The 25,488-nt window shown below is 37.1% G+C and overlaps 1 protein-coding gene across 4 annotated transcripts in view; it reads left to right on the top strand.

Moving 5' to 3' along the window:
• The first annotated feature begins 6,703 nt into the window (after positions 1-6,703).
• arfip1 (ADP-ribosylation factor interacting protein 1 (arfaptin 1)) overlaps positions 6,704-25,488 on the top strand; it is a 50,284-nt gene continuing 31,499 nt past the window's right edge. The window contains exons 1-4 of one of the 4 annotated variants that reach the window (XM_015344693.2): positions 6,704-6,722; positions 6,802-6,881; positions 14,314-14,384; positions 23,253-23,354. In XM_015344693.2, the coding sequence (XP_015200179.2) occupies positions 14,316-14,384; positions 23,253-23,354 (171 nt within the window). In that variant the 5' untranslated portion in view covers positions 6,704-6,722; positions 6,802-6,881; positions 14,314-14,315. The other 3 variants (XM_015344695.2, XM_006629487.3, XM_015344694.2) reach the window with 3 other exon arrangements.

Here is a 25,488-nt window from a genome sequence, read left to right as displayed (position 1 = left end):
TTGCTGTTTTGCTTGCTGAAAAGTAAATTCCTCCACCTAAGGTATGCAGACTTGCCAGAAGCCCTAACTTCCCAGGAAATAGGGAACGGTGAGGTTTTTGCATTTTCTTTACATCGTTTTACCAGGGATTCAATATTATTCACTGTTAGATACCTTGTTAACTGGAAAATTCTTCATAACGCATGCAGTCTGCTCTTAACTGCTGCTTTAACGGGGCATACTTTTGATCTTATCAATAACATGAAGAAACCACCACTGTTCAGTTTTGAAAACAATACAATACAAATGCACTACATTAAAATGGATATTGAAGAATAGCTTTGTATTAGGTAGGTCAATCATTTCAGCAGGAAAGGTAAAGCCTATGATAATAATTTTACGACAGGGCAATCAGATGTAGAAAACCATGTTTGGCTGACAGGCAGAGGAATCCAAACCCTTGATCCCAGTCAAGCCTCGGGGAATGACTAAAGCTGAAGGAGATAGCCGAACCAGATCAGAGTATGAAGGCAGGTAGAGATAGCTGAACAGCAGTGGCACACAGGTTAATCTGAGACCGAGAGCTACTGCAGCTGAAGGGGCTGAGCAGGTCCCGGTGGCTGTGCCGACACTCAGGGCTGTCTGGCAGGAGCTACGGTTCTTTGTCACTGGTCCGGTGCTTGGCTGGCCGACAGACAGAGCGGGTTTGAGACGAACAAATACTCGGGCTGAAGTCGGGCTTGTTGTCCTTCTTGGAAGCAGGCTTGTTGTGCAGCAGGCACTACCCTATCCAGATGGCAGCTCAATGACAGAGCACTGGACTACAGGCAGATCAAGGTTGTCTTGGACTGATGGAATAATCACCCTTTAATTGATGGCGGGTGGTTATGACAAGCAGCCCGAGTGAGACCTCACAGCTCTGGGAGTCTCGTGGGAATGCGGCTGGTTTCCGTGGAGACCGAGGACGATGAGCTGTGGCTTGCCCGGACATAACAAACAACATCTTTCCCTATAATATATTTTAATCGGTTATTAAGTCCTGAGAAAATTGTTTTAATGATACTTTAGCACATGAACTCTCACCTTTTATAAGACTTTTAACTGTTAAATTGGTAGCGTGCCCAGACATTAATATGGAAAAATACAATATCAAGACTGGTTCTTGGGATTTATTTTCCTTTGCTTCATTTTTAATTTTGAGACCTAATATTATGGTACCATTATTTTTTTTTAGAACTTCATTTGCAGTCATATTTATGAGCTCAGGATTAGTCTAGGATAGTCATGTCCTTCATCTTGGAAAATAAGTCTGTTAAACCTAAACCTGGGGAAAAGACAACTGACTGAATTATGATACAATAATGACTCACTGAACACTAATTCTGACTGGTTGCAGGTTAGCCCAGGACATGCTCTTCCTTATTTAGAAATCTATTCTGCTACACTACCTTCATTCTTTTTATTGGTATTTTGACTTTCTTTGTTTTTCAAGTTGCATTGTTGAGCTAGTGAGTGTTGAGTGCTGGTACTGCATTCATTATTCATTATTAAACTGTAGTTAGTTTTATGGATGGATGATCTATTTCACAAGAAATATTGGTTTACTATAGTATTTAGTTTAAAGATGGCTATAATATAATGCAGATTGGTCAGAGGGTGGGGTAAAAAGGGGATCAGAGAGCAGCATCTTTATAATAGAAGCAAAGGACTGAACAGAGTGAACAGAACCTTTGAAGAGATAGTGCACTGTAATTGCTATATCAGACATCTTGCCTTGTCCATGTAAGATGTCTAGGTGTAAGATGAGACTGTGATGGGAATGTTGTTCCCCAGGAGCATACAGGCTCTCCACAGCAAGCAACTAGCCTAAGAGAATCCAGGGTATAGCCATACAATGCATTAACTTATGCTGAGTTTCATCTTGGTTGTTTGTCATAAACCTTATCTAGAAACAAAATCTTTTGAAGATTAAGTTTAGATGTATCAAGCTTTATCCTGGATTTAGGGTTTTCTCAAAACATAAGGGGCAGGTATTAAAACAGGCCTTCACTTGATTAATTATAAAATCTATAATACATAAGAATAATAAATAGTGTTGTAAGGATTCTTCCAGATATAACACACAGAACATTCTGAACCAAAACACGAACTCTTTTCTGAAGTCTGTCTCATTGCCTCCATCTTGTGGCACAAATGTGTTCTACAAGCACTGTCATGTTTCCTCCTATTTCACTGCAGTTGTAGCTGTAGCTGTGACGTGTTCAATAACGGCTATTGCCAGTGTAGAGCTAAAGGTAGAGCAATCCAGGAAATTAAGTTTAAGGAGGAAATAAGTTTAACTAATACTGGTTTTACTTTCATGTGTAATTTTCTTTGGTACCTTAGTTTTTAAGGTCATCAGTGGATTTAAGTGGAAATAATAATAATTGCTTACACTTATACTGTATAGTGCTTTTCTGGACAATCCACTCAAAGTGCTTTATAGGTAATGGGGACTCCCCTCCACCACCACCAATGTGCAGCATCCACCTGGATGATGCAATGGCAGCCATTGTGCGCCAGAACACTCACCACACATCAGCTATCAGTGGGGAGGAGAGCAGAGTAATGAAGCCAATTCAAGATGGGGATTATTAGGAGGCCATGACTGGGCCAATGGGAAATTTGGCCAAGATGCTGGGGTTACACCCCTACTCTTTTCGAGAAACGCCCTGGGATTTTTAATGACCACAGAGAGTCAGTAAGGACGGCGCCTGTTTACAGTATAGTGTCCCTGTCACTATACTGGGGCATTAGGACCCACATGGACCACAGGGTGAGCGCCCCCTGCTGGCCCCACTAACACCTCTTCCAGCAGCAACCTTAATAATAATACCTCAAGCACAAAGTAGCAAATTCACTTCTTGCTGTTACATAAACATTGGTTTAATTAAAGATTATTCTGAGCATTGGCTGACAGGTAGCACACTAATCAACATACCTGTCCTTCTTTGTAAAAGCAGCATCCCATTTCCTGTCTCGACCATGTCCCAATGCATTCGATTCAAGCACTTTGTTCACCATTCTCTTATAGATCATCTGATCGACCAATGCTACAAGGTTTCAAAGAAGCAGACAGCTGAGACTTGAGTGTGAATTTAAAGGGATTTTTTTACATTTACAGCAACTTAAACAAAGAAGACTTTACAAAAGTAAACAAGTCATTATTAGATGACAGTGAGTGAATTTGAAACACAGCAGGTTTTCTGATACAATGCTGAGCTGTAAAAAAAGAAATGACATGTATAATTTAGATCTTGAAATATACTGAGAACACAGCACTGCCTGATCCTGCATGGCTCGCTTAATAATGGTCTGCTTAGCTAAATCTTGCAGCAACTGTTTGGAGACAGGGGTGACACCCATTGGCAGGAATACAGCCCCATCAATGCAGATGGCGTCTAAATGGAGTTAGTTTCTATTAATTATTTAAGGCTATGGAAACAATAATTAGAACTTAACTAGAGGATAATCTGTATGGCAAGTGACATAAGGTTTTCCCATACACCCAGTGGCATGTTTTTTCAAGTTATGTTTAAGTGCTTCATCTAAAATGGAGCGTTCATTTTCATGTATTCTGAAAACTTTCTTATGATGTAAAATAAACTCCACATAGAGCATGCTCAATAATTACCAGTTTTCTTCCTTTTGAAAACAGGAAACAAATTATTTGACAGTATTTGTCAATGGCAGTGAGAACACATACTGTAAAAGTCACTTACATTAGTTGTGCATCTTACTGTACAACTTTGTATAAGTCTTCATATAATCTGTCATTCTGAGTGAAGTTTAATTTATATTCAGTTGCCTTTTATTACACTTGCCTTCCAGCCGACATATCAAGTGTAATCCATTGACAACACTGTAGGGATTACTGGAGATTACTACATGTCCTGTACAACTTTTTGTCAACTGAAATAGGTCAGCTGATTTGTTAATTTTTTTGTCATTTTGACAAATATTAAATATTGGAAACTATTTAAATACTTAAATATTTCAGATGATACGAGACTTCTGAATTCCTCTGCTTTCTTTGATTGTGTACAATGTCAGTTAATGTCATTTTTTAGCAGTTAGATTAAACTATGTAATATGGAGATCCATGTGTTTCAAATAATTCGTTATGTGTTTACCACACACTAGATCATTGTAAAGAAGACTATTTGAAGTAATTTTGCTAAACCTCTTGCAAACTCTCCAAGATGCATTTTCAGGGCAATTAAGCCCTGAAATACTTTATGAATATCTCAAGTGATTTCTGTACACTGCACCAGTTCACATTATTGTAAATCCACCGGACAAAACAAAATAATTAAGCCTAATTTTATTCCTTATTGGATTAGACACGGGCAGGAAATTTAAAACAGTTACATAAAGAAGTAAATTAAAAATGGGATCGGCATTATTGTCATTATTGGTATGCAACTAAAATCCTGCAGATGTTACATCAGGAATGCACGTTCTCTGTTGTTGTCTTTGGCTATTGTTTCCACGCCTGCTGTTTCATTCTGTGGCTTGAATTTGGCCTTTTTTTTAACTAGATGAAAATGTTTGCTCAATCACACTTCTCCAGCTCAGGTGTAACATATCTGCTACCTCCAACGGTGATAAAGTGAACTCCTTGTTTTTCTCCACACACTCAATAAACCGCTTGATCAGCAGCTGGAGCCTGTAGTTTATGGTAAAGCTTTTAATGGTTCCATGCTTCATTGGGTGCTCATTAGCTGTCATAGAAAAAGGGAAAGGCGAGAGCTCAATGAACTGGAGATATGCGGGGTACACAGGGCATTGGCTAACAAAGCTATCTGTTGCTTTTGAGCATTAAATCTTCTATCCAATTTACAAAGACATTTTTCACACTTCTTGGGTCAGGCATCCTGTGCTGGTTGACCTGTAATCCACTGGTAGTGACCCGATGTTTTTAAGGTCTTTATTTGTACCAACTAATAACAAAGGAAGCTTTTCCAACCCATCCATATCGTGGCTAAGGATCTGCGCCAGTGGCTGGAAGGTTTCTGGTTCAAATACTACAATCCTACTCTGTTGGGCCCCTGAGTAAGGCCCTTAACCCCAGCTGCTCCAGCGGTGCTGTACAATGGCTGACCCTGCACTCTGACCCCAGGCTTCTCTCTCCCTATGTGTGTGTATGCAAGAAATTGTATAGGGCTAATAAAGTGATCTTATCTAATGAAAAAAAATTCATATCGACTGCTACCATCAGCATTAAAGGCAGCAGTACTCGAAGTTTAACATCTGATACAGCAACTTTGTCTCACCAACATTAAACACATCTTGCTTGATATTCATTCAAATAATAGGGCAGCACAGTCTGCTACCAAACTGTTGAAGTGCCTGCAGATGATAAAAGACATTCCACAGATTGAGAGTGAAAAGACCATATTGTGACATCAAATAATCTAGCCAGCCAATACTGCACCCTGAAATCATCCTAGGTTCTAACTAAAATCATTTAGTCTGACCCAAAGCATGGGTCCCTTAACTGGTACATACACCATGATTTCTGGAATGATTGACAAGCATTCAAGATCTTTTTTTGTACATGGATGAGTGTTTTGTTTTTTATTTCATAACTGGTACCATCTTGTTTGCTTTATTTTACAAGCTACAGCACTTAAGTTTACTTTCACCTCAATAAAGAGGCTCTTCTCATTCCATGTTGCAGTTATTGGGGACTGACAGTCCTGAACTTCTGCTATAATATGGGGTGAAGTGGTGGCTCTGTGGGTAAGGATCTCCACCTGTGGCTGCGAGGTTGCTGGCTCAGGGGTGCTGTAAAATGGCTGACTCTGTGCTCTGACCTCAGGCTCTCTCCCTATCTGTGTGTCTCATGGAGAGCAAGCTGGAGGTATGCAAAAAGACAAATTCCTAATGCAAGAAATTGTATAGGGCTAATAAAGTGATGTTATGTTATATATTCAGGGATGGACACTGGTTTTATTTGGTTCTGGATTATCAAATTTCAAAAAGTCAAAAATGAGTTGGTTCGTCTCTGTTCCAGTTCCATTTCCTTCACAGAAGATAGTTTCTATATTGTTTAGCTTGAAACAGGCAACAATTGATAGCCGTGTTATTTATATATATATAAAATATACAAAATACATAAAGACCGACCAAACATTAACACTATCTCGATGCTCTTTTGAACTGATCATGGGAGGGTTACTGTGTTCAGAGCTTAAAAAAAAATACTTGTCTCCTGTCTCTTAAGGTGACCCATCTTTTAAAACAACGAATTCAAAGCTGAAACGTCCACTTTAATTTTGCATTTACATTTACATAATAACCCGCAACCGTGCTTTCCTTATCCAACGACAAAGGGGGTATTTAGGAAGACATTTGTCCGGTTGTTTTTACACGCTCCTTCAAGCGTGCAGAAAATAAATTAAATAAAATATTTCCACAATGAACAGAAATACATCGATACTGATAAATAAAATAATTTTCAACGTTGGCTATTTTACAGTTACTTTTGCAATGACGGCAAAAAAAAAACTACAGTACTACGTTCGCGAAAGGAAGTTCTTGTACATACTGTATACGCAACCGCAAAGCGTGCCCGCAGTGCAATTAAGGGATACCCAAGCTGCGCCCCTTCAGCTCGAGAAAGAGCCCGGATGTTGTTGCCCTTTCTTGTTCTTCTCGCCTGGAAACCGTCTCCTTCCGGGTCTCTGCGACTCCACTGTGTGAGTGTGTGCGCGCGGGGGGGGTGATCCAATGGGTGCTGCAAAACGCTGCTAGTGCTAACACTGTAATTTAACACAGCAGGGCAACGGCATCGCCAAGACGAAAACCCGCCGCCACCCCATTTGCAGGAACAGTAGAGCCCCGGAAGACAATAGCAGGTAAGAGTTTCTTTGCTTGTTCTAGTAGGAGGGCGAAACGTTTTTTTGTTGTTGTTGAAGATACGGTTTATTTTCCCTACAGCGGTAAGCTAGTCGCGACCATAGGTGTTGGTGTCGCAGGGGGGTGTGTGGGAAGTGGTGCCAGTGGCGGAGGCACAAAAAGTTGAGAGAGAACGGCTCAGTTTGGTTGCTAGTGTAGACGAAGGAACAAGTGGAGCCCTGTTTTTGTGATCGGCTTCACGAGGGACTTGCAAGTTTGCTTCTGTGGCTGTGGATCAAGTTGCGTGCTGTGGGCGACGTCGAGGATTAGGCTGACGTCTTGTACGATTCCCCAGAGCGGTGGAGTTATTGACAGAGCCGTCTATAAACGTTAGCCTTGCTTGTGTAATTCTGAACAAATCTTCACTTCCCCTTTCTAAAGACGTTACCCTTAAAAATCAAAGTGTAGTGTTACTTGCTTTGTGAAGCCTTAAATGAGTTCGAGTAGAATTTCTCAGGAAGTATTGGATTTCGGTATTAGACCCAGGGCTCAAAGGAAAAAACCATTAGAGTAGCCTGGCATTATTAGAAATCACTTGAAACTAGAGGAGCATACTGTACATATAAACCTAACGTACGTTTTAAAGTTGATGCTGTGTTATGAAGGAGTTGTTGGGAGTTTTAAGAGTTGTAGTTGGCTTGTGTAACTACCGTTTACGTGTCTCTCACATCCAGATGGAGCCGTTGATGCGCTTCCTTCTGCATTCTTAAAGGAGCCGTGTTGCATCAGTACTGTGTAGTAAACTGTAATTCTGATGCCTTAGATTCTTAGTTACAATTTATTTTCTTGTATGACCAACGTCATTTTTATTTGCTCTTCCGATTACAATTGTCAGAGGTATGCTTGGTATCGTCTAACACCTTCGCTTCCTGATTTTCTGTCTTCCTCATTTGTTCATCGTTTGCCTAGTTTTATTTTAACATTTCAGTATCTGGTAGAAGCGTGAACATAAAGACCTAAGTTATTATAGACATGACAGTCACTGTACTGTGTATTTAAAATTAGCCAGTTTTTTCTCATGATGAAGTATCCTATCATCAGTGTTCTCATTCATTGTGCTGATTCCTTTATCACATCATTTACAGATAAAACATTATTTAAAGGAAAACATCAGTACAAGTAAACTATTTAAATCGCACTGTGTATGAGTAACATTGATGTATGCATGTTACATGGATAAACAAATGCAGCATGGAATAACAAGAAGTACAGTGTAAAACAGTATCATGTACTGCATGACCATAGGTGTGCAGTAAAACAATATTACTGTTATAGAGTAAAAACATAGGAAAAGTTACAATTGGCTCATCTTTGGTCGATAGTGTAATATTCCTGAGTCTTCATCATTCCAGTTTCTTGAAATATCTTAATCTGCGTTGACAACATGGTTGGGAAGTTCAAGTCACTGTTAACCCTTTTTTGTGAAAAGCTCCCACCTCTTTGCAGTTCAAATGTACACCCTCTTAGTTTTACTGGTGTCTTCAAGTTCTTAACCTGTCCTGTTTACTTTGCTAGTCAGTACCTTTTAAATATCAAAAGACTTGTATCATGCCAGAACAAGAAGTAATAGTTGTAAAGCTGGAAAAGACTGTAAAATTTAGAATTTCAAGTGAACAGGCGAGGTTTGATGGTGCACCACAAGGTGATTGAGCATTGAGCTTCTATCACGAGTCAGAATTTCAACCACAGTAAGGTAAGGGAGGAGGGAAATACGGAACTCAAGAGCAAACAGGACCAGAGTGTTGGCAGAGATAGGAACAAACGGAGTAAGAGTATGATGGGATATGAGAAGAGACAAGACTATCCAAACCTAGGTTGCTAAAAACAAAATGGACCCTTTTTGAGACGTTACTCCTGGAAGGCCAATAAATATAGTCTTCCATGTAATTGTTCTTTTCACTGTTTCCTCTTTAAATATAAGATAAAGCTAAGAACTGTGGCTGAATTTCCAGCCGGGATGTTTGTATTTCATCAGAAAAAGAACAAATATGATATATGTAGTTCAGGTGGGTAGCTGCGTCAGCATGCAAAGGCTGCAAAGGAACAAGTAATAGGTTTATTCCGTGCTGAAAAGAGAAGAAAGAAAACACAACGATTTGGCCATGGAGCCTTCTTCGGGTGTAAGCCTTCTTCAGCTCACACCTGAAGAAGGCTCCATGGCCGAAATCTTATTTGTGCTGCAAGTAGGACTAACGGTGTTCTCAAATGTTGATTTCAGTTTTAAATGCAGGTGCATTCATAGGAAAATAGGAACAAAACAATCTGGTCAGTTAGTAAACAGTTACCAACAAACTGAAATTTTGTAAAGACAGTGGTCTCCAGCTTAGTCTTAGAAATCTCTGGCAGCATGGTAGCATTGAAGACATAGACCTGTTGAAATTTGATCAGTTAGGCAAGTGATTAAGTAAATTCAGTAATTTAGAGTTCACTCAGAGCAAATAGTTGTCAGCCAGTTCCCTTCATTGAGCAGATGATAAAAAGTCTATAATTGTTTTGTTTGGTTTTGTCATGCCTTGTATGTTGTGTGTTACTTGGGCAGTTTTCCAATTTTCTAGTCAGTGGGTACTCCTGTGTTGAGGTCTAGAAGTGGCATCTTCTTTCCTGATAGTCAGTAGAAGTGTCATTTACTTAACATGTAAATTAAGTCCTCAGAAAATAGACATTTTCCTTTCAAATTTTAAAAGGCTCCTATTGTCTCTTGTGACAGTTTACTTCATCCTTTACTGTTCTTTTGCTGTTGTAGAACAAAACAACTTTTCATTAAAAAAAAAACATTGCAATATTTGTTCTAATCATGCAAAGCTTGCAATTTGTTGTTCTGCATTTCTTCAAATGAAGAACAGATTTCCGTCCATCTGTTTTCGAACAGTTTTTCCAGTTCAGGGTTGTGGGGGCGCTGGAGCCCATCTCAGCAGGCAGCAGACTCAAGGCATCGCACATCCTGGACAGGACGCTAGTCAATCACAGGGCACACAGACACGCACACACTCACATCTGGCGACAGTTTTCTCAGAAGCCACTTAACCTATCAGTATGACTTTGGACTGTAGGTGAAAACTGTAGGTGGAGCACCCAGGGGCAACCAACACAAACTCAGGGAGAGCATACAAACTCCACACAGATAGCACCTCAAGACCAGAATTGAACCCAGAGCCCCAGAGATGCTACCCACTGTGCCACTGTGCTGCCAAGAACAGATTTCTTTCTCCCTAAAGTTTTGTTAATGATATATTAAACAGCTTGGACTACTGCTTTATAGCATTTGATGTAGTTAATTGTGGGCTGAAGATAAGATGAACTTGTATTGTCCCCTAAGGGAAAATTTTATGGACACTTAGCTCTTCTGTACATCTAAATACATCACAAAACATTACACATTACATTTATTACACATCCAGAACCTGTGACAGTGTGGTCGTGACATATTACATGAACATAGTTTATTACAACTTAATTGGCTTATACTGACACAGTTGCAATTACCCTTGCCATTTTTTTTGTATTAATTGCTTTAATAGGTAAGGGAACAAATGAATATTTGTATCTATTTGATCCACAAGATGTTTGCTCTGTGCTTCAAGCAGTATATCTTTAAAGTGCTGCCATCTTTTTTCTACCGATTCCATCTCACCACGTTTTCAAGGTACACAATTTGTCCTATTATGATCATAGTTGCTTGATTATTTTCTGACCTCTGTTTTCTTGACCCTATTTTATTTATTTGAAAAGACTAAATATTCATATTGATTTAATCTTATAGTTTTTTTTAAACCTAATGATTTTGATATCTTGTTAAAATGAAATGGAGCTTTGTTTTGTTGAGCATAGCATTGTGGTGTAACCAGACTTTATTTTTATCCAAGCATATCTTACACGGATTAGTGCCCAGAGTAGTGGAGAACAGTTGTGAGTATTCTACAGCCAGGGTGCTACGCTCTCCTGTTCTGATCAGCTGTTATGCATGTGGTTGGATATGAGAATCCATAGTCAGCTTTTTTCCCCAAGGGAAAGATTGCCAGTGTAGTGTGAAACACTGGCCTTGGGGCCCATCATTAGGATGTAAACGTTGATAACATTTGTGTTTGTTATCAGCGGCATCATCATTTCATTATTTTCAGTAGTTAACCTTTCTTAGTAGTAATATTTTACAGGTGTTGTCAGTAGAGCCTTTTACTGAATTATTTTATTTATCTTCTACTTCAGTGGGCACTTTTTTAGTATTCATTCTGTATTTCTCTATTAGTTCTGTACCTGCTGTGCATTTCCTACTGACTGATGACTAGGCTGATGTTCTGTTTCATCGGGCAGATTGGAAGCAGTGGTCTTTGCAACATGGCTTAATGACTTCCTCCAACATTTTTTATTCCCGATTTTAAGAATAAAATTCCCCTTCTTTGTCAAGGAAGAGGTCTGTCAGTCATCAAAATAATGTTAAACACCTGTGTACCGCAAAAAAGCTATATAAAACTAGCTCTACCTGCTTGACGAGTGAGGTCTAAATCAAAAACCAACATTCTTTTTTGTTTTCAATCACAATACCACGTGCGCCTCCCTCGCTTCTACCTACTAGGCGTCCATGTTATTGAGCAGATAGTGATTGATTTATATCGTCAGGTGTTTCACATTATTTTCATGGCTGATAGACTGCTTTCTTGACAACTGTTTTGAAACAACTGTCAGCAGTCTTGCTGAGGTTGTGTTCATATCAAGCACCTGTAACATGTGATGGGGGAAATATCTCCCTTCCAAAACCCGGCCCCTGGTTATCGTACATACCATAAATGTAAAATAAACACAAAGCAGCTTATCCAATCTGATTAGCTTTACACAGTTTCATGGCAAAAGAGAAGATCATATCCTATATAGCAACATACATATCTAAGGCTTTTTTTTAATTTTTCATTTATTCAAATCAGTACATTTCAATGGAAAGCAGAGTTTGTTATATGTATTATGTTAGTGTGAGCTCAGTGGTTTTTCTTATCCCTGCAAAGTTTGCTGACTGTTAAATTAATGTACCTCTAATTATCTTCAAGGAATGGCTTTTATTTCTTGATACTTGAACTGTAGAAGTTTAGTGTACCTTTAGTCTTCCTTCCATTTTGTTGTAGAATATAAAACACTTTATCCAAGAGTCAGTTCTTCACTGTTAGGCCTTTATTCCCTTTAGACTTAGATTTGATGTGATTCTACAACAATCAATTGGAGGTTTCTACAACCCTAAAAATATACATAAAAATAGCTCACTGAAAATGCATTGTGGATACTAATTGTATTGTAATTACTTTGATTGGAAGGATTATGGGTTAGCTGTGACATCAACAACAGAGCCATTCAACCTGTTTGGTTGTGGTATGTGTTCTTTTATGTCAGATATTTGCACTTCCCTTTGGTATTGGGTTGGCATCCTCCTTAGGGTGGACCTGTAAGAAATCACTGAGAATGTGCCTTTTCACTGCACTGCTTGTGAAGAGCATACAGAGCCAAACAGACTTGCCCTGGTGAAAAACAATAGAAGAACCATCTAATATGGCAGTGCTGACAATATGAAATATGAGACTGGTATGACCCCAATGTCGCCGGTCGCACAGTATGAATGTTGTAGAAGAAAGAAATATCTACTTTTTATTTTAATAGAGTAAACATATCTTACAGTGAGAATATTAATGAAATGTATGTGTCCACTTTCATAACTTGTGGGGAAAGTAGGAGAGAGGTCCAGTTATGCAGCTATTACACAACTCCCTAATTGACAGTGTCATAATGTAGGCTTATTTGTTTGTTTTTATATTATCATCCTGCAGCTTTTTTGAGTAATTAAAATAGTCTCATTACCATGCAGAAACATTTAGAAAAATGTCATTTGAGATTCAGAACATATTCTTTGTGGTTTTTGGATCCAGGTTTTTATATGTATTATTTGCTTTGTTAACACAGTGAACAACAGTACACATTTCTCTTAAAGCTGTCTAGTGAGAAATGTTATGCTTTTAATTTCTGTCATGGATTGCTAGTATCCTAGTAATAAGAGGGCATATAATACTAGTCTTGTTTACTTTTCATTTTTCACTCCTAAAGTGTATAATCTATATGTTTTTATATACATATATCTTAAGTTCATTTGAAAAACGAATGTGCTGGAGGTACTACAAAACGTTCGTTGAATTAGATTTTTGTACTGAGTGGTGTTTTATAGCTGAACAAGGACGTCTTCATATTTAATGCCAGACAAAGAGAATTCTGTCTTCAACTTCTTTCTTCTGCTACTGCTGCTTTAAAACAAATAGCCTGCTTGCTCAGACTTGATGTGTCTTGACTTATGTTTTATCTCATAACTCAAGTATCCTCCACATTCCAGGTCTGAGCCTGTGGTGCTGTCACTGACAGGTGAAGACCCAATTACTGCTTCTTCTGCTTATACTCTGTGTTGTAGTTAGATTCTGAGCATGCTTACTGTCTGGACATTGTCAGTGGTTATTCACAGTGTTCCATGCTTTTACGTTGCCAGGATTGAGAGGTAAAAAGAGCACAAAACTGCTTTGACTGTCACAACCAGCCATATATTTCCTTCTTAACCCAATATGTAAAAGTAGTTTCCATTTGTTTCTTTGAAAATGATTGAAATGTAATTAACTTTGCTTTTTGCTCTTATATTTAAGTATGCAATTGTGTTTTTTCTTTTCCAAGTGGGTACATTAATTTAAAATTATTCAAGGTCCAGCACTTGAAACTAGTCTGTGATGACTTTGTATACTGACAGTATCCAAGTCATTTTGAGTCCAGTGGTAAGAGTAACAGATAACAATCAAATCTAACTTGAACTTGGCAGCTAATGAAGAAAGTTCTAGTACTGCAAAAAAGTTTGTTCAGCTAGGGGAATATGAGCATCAAAATTCAGATTACAGGTTGGACAGATTCAGAGAGAGCAGAATAATGCACCAGTTCTTGGACATCAGTGCTGTACTGTATGTGAAAAAGTCCAGCGAGTCTTCAACTAATGTCATTTTGGAAAAATTTAAGACTTTTAAAGTAGCATTGTATTTTGAGTATGCAGGTGAGGGAAAATACATGTCAATACATGTATTGTGGTCATTAGACATGGAAATATTTTGACATCTGATATGTATTATTTGTGTGTAAGCTATTCTGTAACTGGTTTACAGGTGTGTATTTAGAAATAGGGCATTGAAGGAGGACGAAAGCTGTCTCACAATGGTGTAGGTTTGTACTCTAAATTACAGGTACGGTATTTGGTTTTAGAATAAAAGAAAGTACATTTTGGTAGAAAGGATAAAAAAGGGTATGTGTGACTTTAATACTTTAGAATTTTGTGTTTTAGGTGGAGAGTGTTCTTGGAGAAACTGTTTTCATGGTTCCATGTCTGTTTTTCAGGAATGTCTGAAGTAAGTATTGAGACTGAAGGTGGAAAGGTTCAAGCTGAGGATCCTCAGAAGGCAAATGAGGTGATGAGAATATTAATTAAGTTTATTCGTTTAGATGAAGATAAAAATAAATCGCTGTCATGCTAAGAATGTTTTTTCCCAAATAACTCCTAAGAGTTTGATATGAGTTTTATATTGCCACTGTGTTAAATATGCTAAGAGGTTTAATGTGATTTGTGAGTGCATAAAGAAACCTTCCTGGGTTCATTTTGTTGTAGCATATGTATAATAACAAATTACTGAAATTAGCAGCATTAAACTGGTTTTAAATGATTCCCTATTTCCAAAATGTTTTAATTGCATTGTATTGATTACAAAATAAATACTAACAGGCTCAGTGTATCTGAACATCAAAACAGTACAGGAAGGAGGTAGTTTGGCCCATCAGTGTTACTGTAGTTCCTTGAAGCTGTGACTATTTTAATGTTTTTCTGGTCATACCTAAAGGTGGAGCAGTAGCTACTCTGTGTCCTCAAAACATTGTTAGGACATGCAGTAGGCCTAAGCCAAAATGTTCCAGGTTTTGTTTTGCTTTAGCAATAAATGTTCTTATTGTTGATTCCTTTTCTAAAATCAGTTTTATAAACCAAATATATTATTGTCTGTAACAAATTTCTACACATACTTAGGAACATTAATTGTCCACAATGTATTAGGCCTATGTAAGGATGCAATAGCGTTTTATTTCCATTTTTTGTACATTTATAACACAACCCCTGTTTGTTGATAGTGACTCAGAATTCAAGGGGGTAATGTGCATACTACACAGCTCTTGCCTGTTTTACCCCTAAAGTGACTTTACCTTGCTGTCATGTTGATTGAATCAGACTAAAATAAATCCAGGACCCAGGATTTGCTTATGGACCCAAGTAGCTTCTAGATGAAGATGATGTGTTCAGCCTGCCATGTTTGTCACAAAGTGTTCAGTCAGTTGTGTGACAGACGACAAGGATGGCCAAGGAATCACTTACATAAAGTATTGTAAGCGGACCACAGCTACAAAAGTTGCTGACATTTGCCCTGGCATGAACCCTAGTGAAAGCAGGATGGATGTAGTTGAATGCCACTTAAGTCAAACTAAAGCATGGAAATAGTTTTGATGAAGGAGGCATGCATCGCAGAACATGAGTGACAACCTATCCCTGGTCTTTTCTGCTTTAACTGTCTAGCAACTATTGTGCAGTTGCTGTGTAGTATTTTGACTTCTCACTAGTTTTTGATCTGTCACTCACCATTCCTGGGTGATACTTCATATTAGCTGTGGCACCCTGTAACTGGATTGCTTACTGACAAAATTGAAATGCAAACAAATCTGTCCTAGTGTGACATCTGATAAAATAATGCTCCCGTGGAATGATCTGTATAAGCACAAAACAGATACAATTGTATATTGAGTGTGGTAAAGTTATCAGTCGTCTCTATACAGTATATGCTACCATCTACATAAAAAGCCTGGACACTTTTTTTTTTGGAACAATGTAATATAGCAGTGTGCAGTATTCTGCAGTATGTACAGTAAATGAATCTGATCATGTTGTACCAATTATAGATTTTGTGTGTTTCTATGTTACAAAAGTAGACTTCCCACACAATTTTCTAGTGATTTATACTTCACCGTAGGTTCACATTACTTATGAGTTTATAAGCAGTAATGCAAATGCTGAACAGTACCAGTTTATGTCCTTCCTATATCTTGACAGTGTAAGCATTCAGTAAATAGCATACTTATAGCAGATGTCCCAGTTGAGTGACAATACAGTATCATTTGATTTAATATTATTCAATATTAAACATCTCCCCCTTTTACTACTATTGCTGTTTAATTGTAGTAGTGTTTAAATTACAAATATCAGCTACTGTAAAATTAAAATATATGGTAACCTGCTTTGCTGTGCCGAATGTACACCTGAATAAAGGCACACTGACAAATAAGTGTCAGCAGTGTGGCCCTTGAAAACTGTCGATTAGTGGACCTCAGAATGATTGAATTGTAAACGTGCAGACTGACTCTTGCCAGCTTGGTCCTGTCATTGTCCTGACTTGAGCCCTATTTAGAGTCTGTGGGAGGACTTGGAAACTGCTGTCCATACGCGATCCTCGAGCATATCTGCTAAGAAGAATGAGCAAACATTGCACAGAGTGCAAAACTGGTACTTTACCGAGAAGATTTGTGGCTGTAATACGTATCAAAAGTGCTTTTGCCAAATATTGAGTTAATAATGTGAATACTTATGCAATCATCTTTCTTTAAGTTTTGCTGACATTTACTGCAACCTTTTTTTTACAGTTAGCAGTCTTCAGTTAGAGCATACTGTACACAGAGCATACACAGAGATGTAAAAGGAAAAGCACGCGAGATTAAGAGGGATCTTGGTCTCCACCCAACCACACAACATTTTTTGGCTTCAATAAAACCTGTCAGCAAAAGGCCTTGTTGACCAAAACATTTAACAATTGCCAACGAAATGATTTTAGATTATATGTATCCCACTTACTCCATTGTTTTCATTGGAAAGAACCTCTAATTTCAGCGTTTTTTTTGTTTTTCGGGAAAACCAACTGTGGTCGGGGAAGTGTCAGTAAGAAGAAGCAGTCTGGGGCAATCTGCTCTGATGTTGTAGCTTATATATACATGTACAGTATAGCACTTTGTCACAGGGTGTTCCTAAAGCATGTGTAAATAGATGTTAGGCATACCCTGAGTACATCTGTGACAGGCTCAGTGCGGACATTTCCATCTGGAATCATCCATGTGGTATAGCATAAAGAGGTGATCAATTTCAGACTTATTAAAATATGTCTTAGAAGAAAAAATATTTTCCAGAATTTGTGTTTTACCCAAAACCTCAAAGACTGTGATAAGTTAAAGGTTGAGAACCAGTTAAATAAGAGAGGGGTTGTGCAAATTGGTGAGATTTGGAAGTTTTAGTGTAGTTCCAAGAATAGGTTGACTTCCAGATGTTCAGTTAATTTGCTATAATGGGATCTATTCCAGGAATAAAAGTTGAATTCTCCTGAATTCTAATTCATTTAACTGCTGCCTCAAAAGAGTCTCAGCTGTGAGACTAATGTGCTGAGATCCAATCAGGTCCTATAGACACTTAGTTGAAAACAATTATTCCACAATTATTATTATTTACAGCCAAGCAACTATAATTGTTGGGGTGATATAATGTTATTAACTGTTTTAACTTGATTTGTACCCCTTTGTATGTACTGAAGTACAGTTTTGGTATTTAAATTACAGATACACTATGTACAATTTGTTCAATAAATAATTTTTCATTTTTTCAAAAAATTGAATTTTATAGAGCAAATGTAAATAGGATTGTGATTGTACTGCACTTAAACAAAGCAATAAAATGTGTGACCTTCAACTTAAGTCATTTCCACAATTCTGATTGGCTCTTAATGTGTTGAGCCAGTCCCCTGCTGCTACACTTACAACACAAAGATATCAGGAGCTGTAAAAGAATGAGTGTCATGCTGCTGTGGAGGTCATTGAGCCTCAGCTGGGAAATACAGTACCTAACTTGTCATTCTGAGAGAACTAAGGAATAGCTATAGCAGTTTTGTTATTACAGCAGGAAGTTCATACATGCTATAATGTAAGTATATATGAAAAAAAGTCATTACATTTCTGGTATGGGGGATTGGATAGTCCAGTTACAACTTTATAACATAAATAGTAAATTATTTACTTTTTACAAAGGAGAGGTGACTTGCTCCTTATACTTTATGTCGATAAAGTCCAGCACTTGGCTTATTTCTTTCTGTTACCTTATGTATATTGCCCTTCAAAGTTTTTGGGACAGCAAAGTCGAAAGCTAGAGTTGAGTTTGCTCAGATTTAAATGTTTTCAAATCTATTGGTGAATGATCATTTTGCTACAAGTCTCACATGGTGTAAACAGAACATATTTTTATCAGGTGTTTTGAGAGTAGCCATGTGCATGGTGGTGAAAGAGGATTTGGGTGATATCATTTCGTGGCTTAACACATGGCTCTGCTTTATTGGTATGGTTATCTTAAGCTGGAATTGCCTCATTGTGAGAACGTTATAATAAAAACAGTATACAGTGTGTTACTTATAGTTTGATTTTCCACCTTAAACTTGACTTAAGACAAAAGTCTTGATTGTGTTGGATGAAATGTGTGTATTTTTTGCTACACCCTGAACAGAGACTGTTTTCATATTAATCTCATATTTCATATTTTAAAATTATCTTCAGCCTATTTTGCTCCTTTTTATTTATATATTTGATTTAAATTGTGGAGAATACTATAGAACTGAGGTCTTTATCATTGCATGCTATAATGATCTTTTTCTGTCTTTTTTATGTTTGTCTATTGTTTTGTCCAGAACGTAAAATTATTTATTTTTCCCAAATACATCTCTCTTTTCATTCTTCCTACAACTTCTAATTTATAAGCTTATTTCAGAGGTCTCCAGTGGGCCTTTATGATTTTGGTAATTTTTGCCATGTGTTGTATTATAAATCTCCTGACATTTATCATATTATGAAAAATCCTTTTACTTCTCCACTGTGTGAAACACAATTGCAGTGTTTACTTTTCAGTGATTTGTGAAAGTATGTAAAACAAAGGTCTTCCATGCTCTTCTCTTATTGAGGGGACACAAAACCCTTCAAAATTAATTATAGTTTAAACAAAGCTGGATTCCTTGAATAATCAGAAATAAATATTGAAGACTTCATATTCTATATATGTTAATACAGAATGTTTTACAATTCAAGCCACCTGAATTGCTTTGTAGTGACCTGTCTTTGTAGTTGTATATGACCTCACTGACTAGTCAAATTCCATGGTGAGTGAATTCGTTTTTAGACTAGGTATGCTGTCTTTCGCCTTCCAGCTCTCCCAAATATACAGTAAATAAAATTCTATTAAAAAAAAGCAATCTCATGTTTAAAATGTTTTTGTGCTTTAACCAGCACAAGTTACCTCAGGAACAAAGCTTGCATCCTCCTGTTTTAAATAGTGTTTTCCTGACCAGATATTTTAGTGATATGTTATAAATCATGAATATTAGATCAGATTTCAGTAAATTACTTTTTTTAAATGATCATTATTTTTGGTTTTAATATGCAAAACAAGCCAACAGCAATGAATAAAAAGATATGCAACCTGTAGTGCAGGCTACATCCAAGATGGCAGCCAGCCACTATCCTGTCATTGGCATTTCTCAAATGAGTATGAACAAACACTGAGAAACTAAGGTACTTTAGGGTAGTCAGTGAGTATGAGCTCATAGACACATGGTAGAAGGGAAATTCTCAGGTGTGGCTGATTCACACAGGATTAAGTTTTGATCTACATTACTATAAACAAAAATGTGTTCTTAGCTCTAATTGCTTAAAATGCTGTCAGAAATTCCAAGCATAAAAAATTAAGTATAATTTAAAGAGTTTAATTGACTGTAGCTCTTGACACATTCGATTATTCACTGTTTATACTGTCATATTTTTGAAAATCTGTTACAAAATTAAAGTAAAATCCTAGTCTTAGCACATATAATTTTCACTTAGCTGAAAGTTGTTTTGCTGTGATAGACTGCTGGGTGAGTGGAGGTATGATTGAGAACAAAGTCAGCTCACTGTACTTTTCTAGTGATCCTCCAGTTGAAGAAAAGTAAAAGAAAATGGTTAATTTCTTTAGTATATTTTTTAACTTTGTTTTATATATTTTTCCTTTAACATTACCAGCTTCTTACAAGTGAAACCCAGCTGTACAATTTCCAGTTCAGTTACTTGAAGGATGCTTTTTTGTCTTGTAAAGTATACAGTAGCACTGTTTCGTTATTCAGTATCATTCTAGTATTTGAAAGTTTATGTAGTGGACCATTAAATTATTGTTCTAACATTGTCATTTTTTTAGTTTAATAAACTGGCATGCATTTCTTCACCTAGAAGGAATCTAGTAGCCAAGTTTCAAAAAGCTATCATGGCAGATAGTCATAAATATGGTTCTCTTTAGGCCTACTGAATTTTTAATTTTAGTTTCTGACTGTCCATTAGATGGCAGCATGTAACTTAGAAGAGAGGTTATTGATAATTCTTAGCATTCTAAGTATTACCATTTTGTAATACAGCAGATACATTTTATTTTTCTGGATTCCCTGGCATTGTAAGCAGTGTGATAAAATGGGTAATACTTGAAAACTACTCCAGAAAAAGAAAGGCACTCCAGAAACACACCTTTCCCTTCTGCACAACATCACCTGTACACTGAAGAGTATAGTCTTGGTGTTCTAAATGAAGTTCTTGTAAATTCACATTTGTTAAATAGGTCTTATTGCTTATTAGTATTTTTATTTTAAAAACATGCATGTCCCATTTTTAGTTGGTGGGGAAAAGAGGCAAGCTAAGGGTTTTCACATTTCTGATTGGGTGTTTTGGTAAATTAAAGATTTTTGTCATTAGAATTTGTACTGTTCTTCTGTAAAAACAGGATTTTCTTTAATTCAATTTCTCTCATTTCTTTCCTTCATTTGTTTTACTTGTGACACTCGTATCCCAGTGGTGTGAGCGTGAGTCAGAAGAAGAGAGGAAGCCATTTGGCCTGACAAGCCTGTTCGGCAGTTAGGAGCTGATTGATCCATTGGATCTCATCCAGCCGTTTCTTGAAAGAAGCCAGGGTATCAGCTTCAACAACTGGGCGACTTCTAGTCTTTTAACTCATTCATACCTGACCCCATTACACAGGAGGAATACTATCAACTTTCAATTCAATGGCTTATGACTCTTGATTCATCTAATGAGAATTTGTGGAGCATAGCTTCCAGCAGGTGATTTATTTATTATCCACTATTTACCAGTGGAAAAGGGTGGATATCTCATTAGGGTTTTCTTTGGTTTTTCTTCCTGCTGCTTCCAGACTAGTTGTACGCTATGGCGTGCACTCCTGTGGTTTGAATTCCCAACATGTGGTTACCCATAGTAATGGCACACGCATGATGTGTGTGTGTGTGCTTTTGAAAGGCTACTTGGCAGGGAAAGAGGCCACTAATAGTTTTGAACCCGCAGAACAAGAGACTGTGGGAGGGATGGTCATGTTGTCTTTGCAAACCCCCTGCCCTGTTTGCCGAGATTGAAAGGCTACATTCAGGAACAAAGATTAATTTCTTCGAAATCTGCTCGTCTCACTTTCCTATCATCAGACGGACTGTGTTCTTTTTATTTTTATGTGGCTTGTTTGCTTAAATGGGAACATGGGGGATATTTTAGTCATGAGTGTTTAATAGTGGCAACACTTTATTTGAGTATTGCTCTATTATAGCTTCATAATCCCATAATAAGTGCTATACGATATTGAAATCAACTCAATTATGCTTTAATGCAAGTGACATAACATGCATAGGAGGTCATGGCATTTGTTTTAGGATCAAAAGCAATAAACCATGCTAAAATAAAGGTCATGACCTCTTACTCACATTAAGTCATTTGCGCATGTCCCTAATGAATTATGTAGCTTGTGCTTGTGTAGCAGTTATGAAGGGATGATGAAGAATTTATGCAGCAACAATCAAATAAACCATTTTCTAAATGTTTTTACACAGGTACATCTTTATATTATTTGATTCTAAAATGAATTCAAGTGCAAACATTTCCAGTATCAGTATTTGTATAGCTGGTAGGTTTCCAACTTTGTAGTGTTGGAAAAGGAAGGCAAAAGTGAGTAAGCAACATTTTTATTCATGTATTTAAATGGCGATTACATAACTGAACACTGAATGTAAAGCTGTTGTGCTCCACCTCTTCCTCAAACAAGGGGAGGTTAATTCTTGTGCTGTGAATGTATAATACACACCTTTAGGCAACACAGTTATTACACAAACTAAAGCTTTTATTGAGAGTTTTCCAAGTCCTTACTGGGCAAATATATAGAGTAAATGTATGCTGTATTTTATTTTGTAACCTTTATTTAAAAATAGATGCATTTTTTGTGAAAGTGTGTGTTTGCAGTGAAACAAAAGGCTTTTTTGTCATATATTTTAAAACTTATACTCTCACATACAAAGTGTATCCCAAGAATAGTCCCAGACAAGTAAATACATTGATGTTTAGCATATGTGTCCAAAATGACGAGGTAAGCACCACAAGATATGATTAGAATATGGTAACATTACTAATGTGTACAAATTTGACACTTATTCTAAATACTGCATCTCTAAAACATTTTTCAATAAAATGGTAAAGGGTGTCATGTCATTATATAATAGTAATTTTACATTTCTTTTATTTCAGTTATTTTAAACTACATTTAAATGGAATAAAGATTATTTAAGGAAATTAAAGACAGGATATTAAGTAATGTATTGAAATTGTAAATTTGCATTTCTTCTTTTAATGTAGTGAAAGGAGAACAGCCTGTTAATTTCCAGCATCCCTAGTGTGTGAAATCTGTGTTTTCAAAATGCAAACAATTATTAGTCTTAGTAGTCAGATATAAGTTCAAACCGCAGTTTCATAGTGTTGAAGCATCTTAAGGTTTTTGGAACAAGCAGAGGTTTCAGGTCTTGTGCTGTTATTATTAAAGTAAATAATAGTTGAGTATTATAATATGTATTTTACTCAAATTTTGGCTGTCTTCAGTTATTGTAATTTAAAGATCATTTTCAAACGTCAGAATCGTTGTGCATTTTCCTTTCTTTTTCCCCCCCAGAGTGGAATTAACCTCTGCTGGTTCCTTGTGCTGTTGCACACTGTGCAGCTCCCCTTTAGAACCTTCTTAAGATTTCATGTCAGGAAAGCTGCGATCATTTTTGAGTCATTCACAGTACCATAGAAAGTACCTTCGCGTGTTGCTAGTGTGAGTTTCTCAAATGTCAAATGGTTTTCAACTTTGTTATTGTTGTGTGTTATTGTAGGAGATTGCGATGGCTGAGGAATCCCCAAGAAATACTGCAGCTGAAATTTCAGTGACCAGTAATGGTGATGCTGACGAAATGCATGAAGATATTTTCCAAAGGGTAAGACCATCTGTGCGTGCAGACAATTCAGTTTCATTCCTCGTCGTTCCTTTCCGTTCCTCCATGGTAAGGCCTCACAGCTCTGGTGATGCTCTGAAGCCTTGTCCTTCCAGTGCATTTATAAGTGTTGGCATTAATGACCTTTTCCACCAGATATAGCAGAGCTTCAGTAGAGGTTCATCTAGAACATCCTTTACTGAATGCACTACTTTACATGCCTGCACCTTGATATAATGAAGAATATTTCCAACTCTATAATATTGATGAACAAAGTAAATGTTCTAGTCAGTGTGTTTTATTATTTTCCTTACAGAAGATGTGAGATCTTAAATTCCAGCGTAATTCTGTTGAGTCTTGCAGAGGTGTGTATACAGTATGTGAAATGTCAGAATTCTGAAATGCATTCCTTTTTGTCAAAAAATGCTTTTTATCAAACTATTTTTGGCAAAAGCAATTATTTTGTTTATAAACACTTCCAGCATCATTTAAAGATGAAAACTCACCACTACAGATTATTTTGTTTTATTCCTGTCATTATTTTGGGGAAGGACTTAACAGGTCTTTTACATTGCAGTTTTATACACTGTACTAGAAGTATTTAATACTGTGAGAAGGTTTAGAATTTCTGAAAACCATCAGGGAGAATTGCTTTTCTGACATTTGTTAAATTCTTATCATATTTGTCATTTCAAATTATATGCTTATGTGAGTTTTCTTCACAGTAAGGAACATCTAAGTGCCATTTTGCAATTTGGAACATGACTGAATATGCTGTGCTCTACAAGAGGTGTTCAAACTTATTTTCAGAACTGTGAAGGATGGGAAAAGCATTTTTTTGTCAAAGTGAATTAGGATGAAGGAAAAAAATGAACTTTTAAATTATGATGTATTATTAATCACTTATTTTAGCTTCTTTAACAAGTATTGTATCACAGATAAGTTTTATTATTAGCAAGGATTCAGCTTTACTTATAGTGCCACAATAATGCCTCTTATCATTCTTTTCCTTCAATGAAAAAACTCTGCAGGGGTGAGACAAGGAATCAGCTGGAAAAATCTAAAAACATTAAGGCATTTCCAATTCCTTTAATGAAAGTCCTGATTGCTTTCCCCAGCAGTGGAGAAGTATGGTTTAAAAAATAAAATAAATATTGACTTCTGGTATTTTTTCACCTGTCCCTAATTATCTGCTATAGAAAGAGGACTGAAATTATATTTCTATCCACAAAACTACTTGTGCCGAAGCCTGTCATTATTTTGTTTGATTAATGAACTGTGAAAAAAATTGGCAGGAGTGAAACAGAAGGAATGAAAATGCTTATGCCAGCAATTTAAATGACAGAAGATTAGTTTGTCTTGGAAAGCAGTACAAGTTGTACTTGTTGTAAATTTGACACTTTCACAGAAGCAGAATAGTGAAATGTTCTGTACCCAGAATATTTCTTAAGCTTAAAAGGTATTTCTGTTAGAACATTAAACTCCAAGCACATAAATGGTATTGAGTACAATTTAAAAAGGTAGTAGAATACGTAAAAAGCCTCTAAACCTAACCCCCCCTACAAAACAGTAATGACAGAACATGCATTGCCTTAGTATCACAATAAGTGATAATTTTGGTTTAGTGCTACCTTACATCCCATTAACAGTTCCTTTTTTGCATGAGATAATCTGTTAATGGGTGTGATGCAGCTAATGCGTAACTGTATCAGGCAGTAGGTATTGGGATACTCAATATAGCGAAGTCTCTGTATAAGTTCAGGCTTAAATCAACTCGCATCTGGCAACCCACTGAAGCTAAGCAGGTGTGAGCCTGGTCAGTACCTGGATGGAAGACCTCCTCAGGACAACTTAGGTTTTTGGTAAAAGAGGTGTTAGTGGGACCAGTAGGGGGTGCTCATCCTGCAGTCTATGCAAGTCCTAATGCCCTAGTATAGTGACGGGGACACTACAAAGGCGCCGTCTTTCGGATGAGATGTAAAACCGAGGTCCTATCTCCCTGTGGTCATTCAAAATGCCAGGATGTTTCTCAAAAAACAGTAGGGGTGTAACCCCAACATCCGGGCCACATTTCCCATTGAGCCTTACCAGGCATGGTATAATTAACCTAATCATCCCCATCTATGAATTGGCTTCA

This window comes from Lepisosteus oculatus, chromosome 1 (genome assembly GCF_040954835.1).
Source record: "Lepisosteus oculatus isolate fLepOcu1 chromosome 1, fLepOcu1.hap2, whole genome shotgun sequence".
Lineage (NCBI taxonomy): Eukaryota > Metazoa > Chordata > Actinopteri > Semionotiformes > Lepisosteidae > Lepisosteus > Lepisosteus oculatus.
Note: the sequence above shows the minus strand (reverse complement) of the source record. Positions and strands in the feature narration are given on the sequence as shown.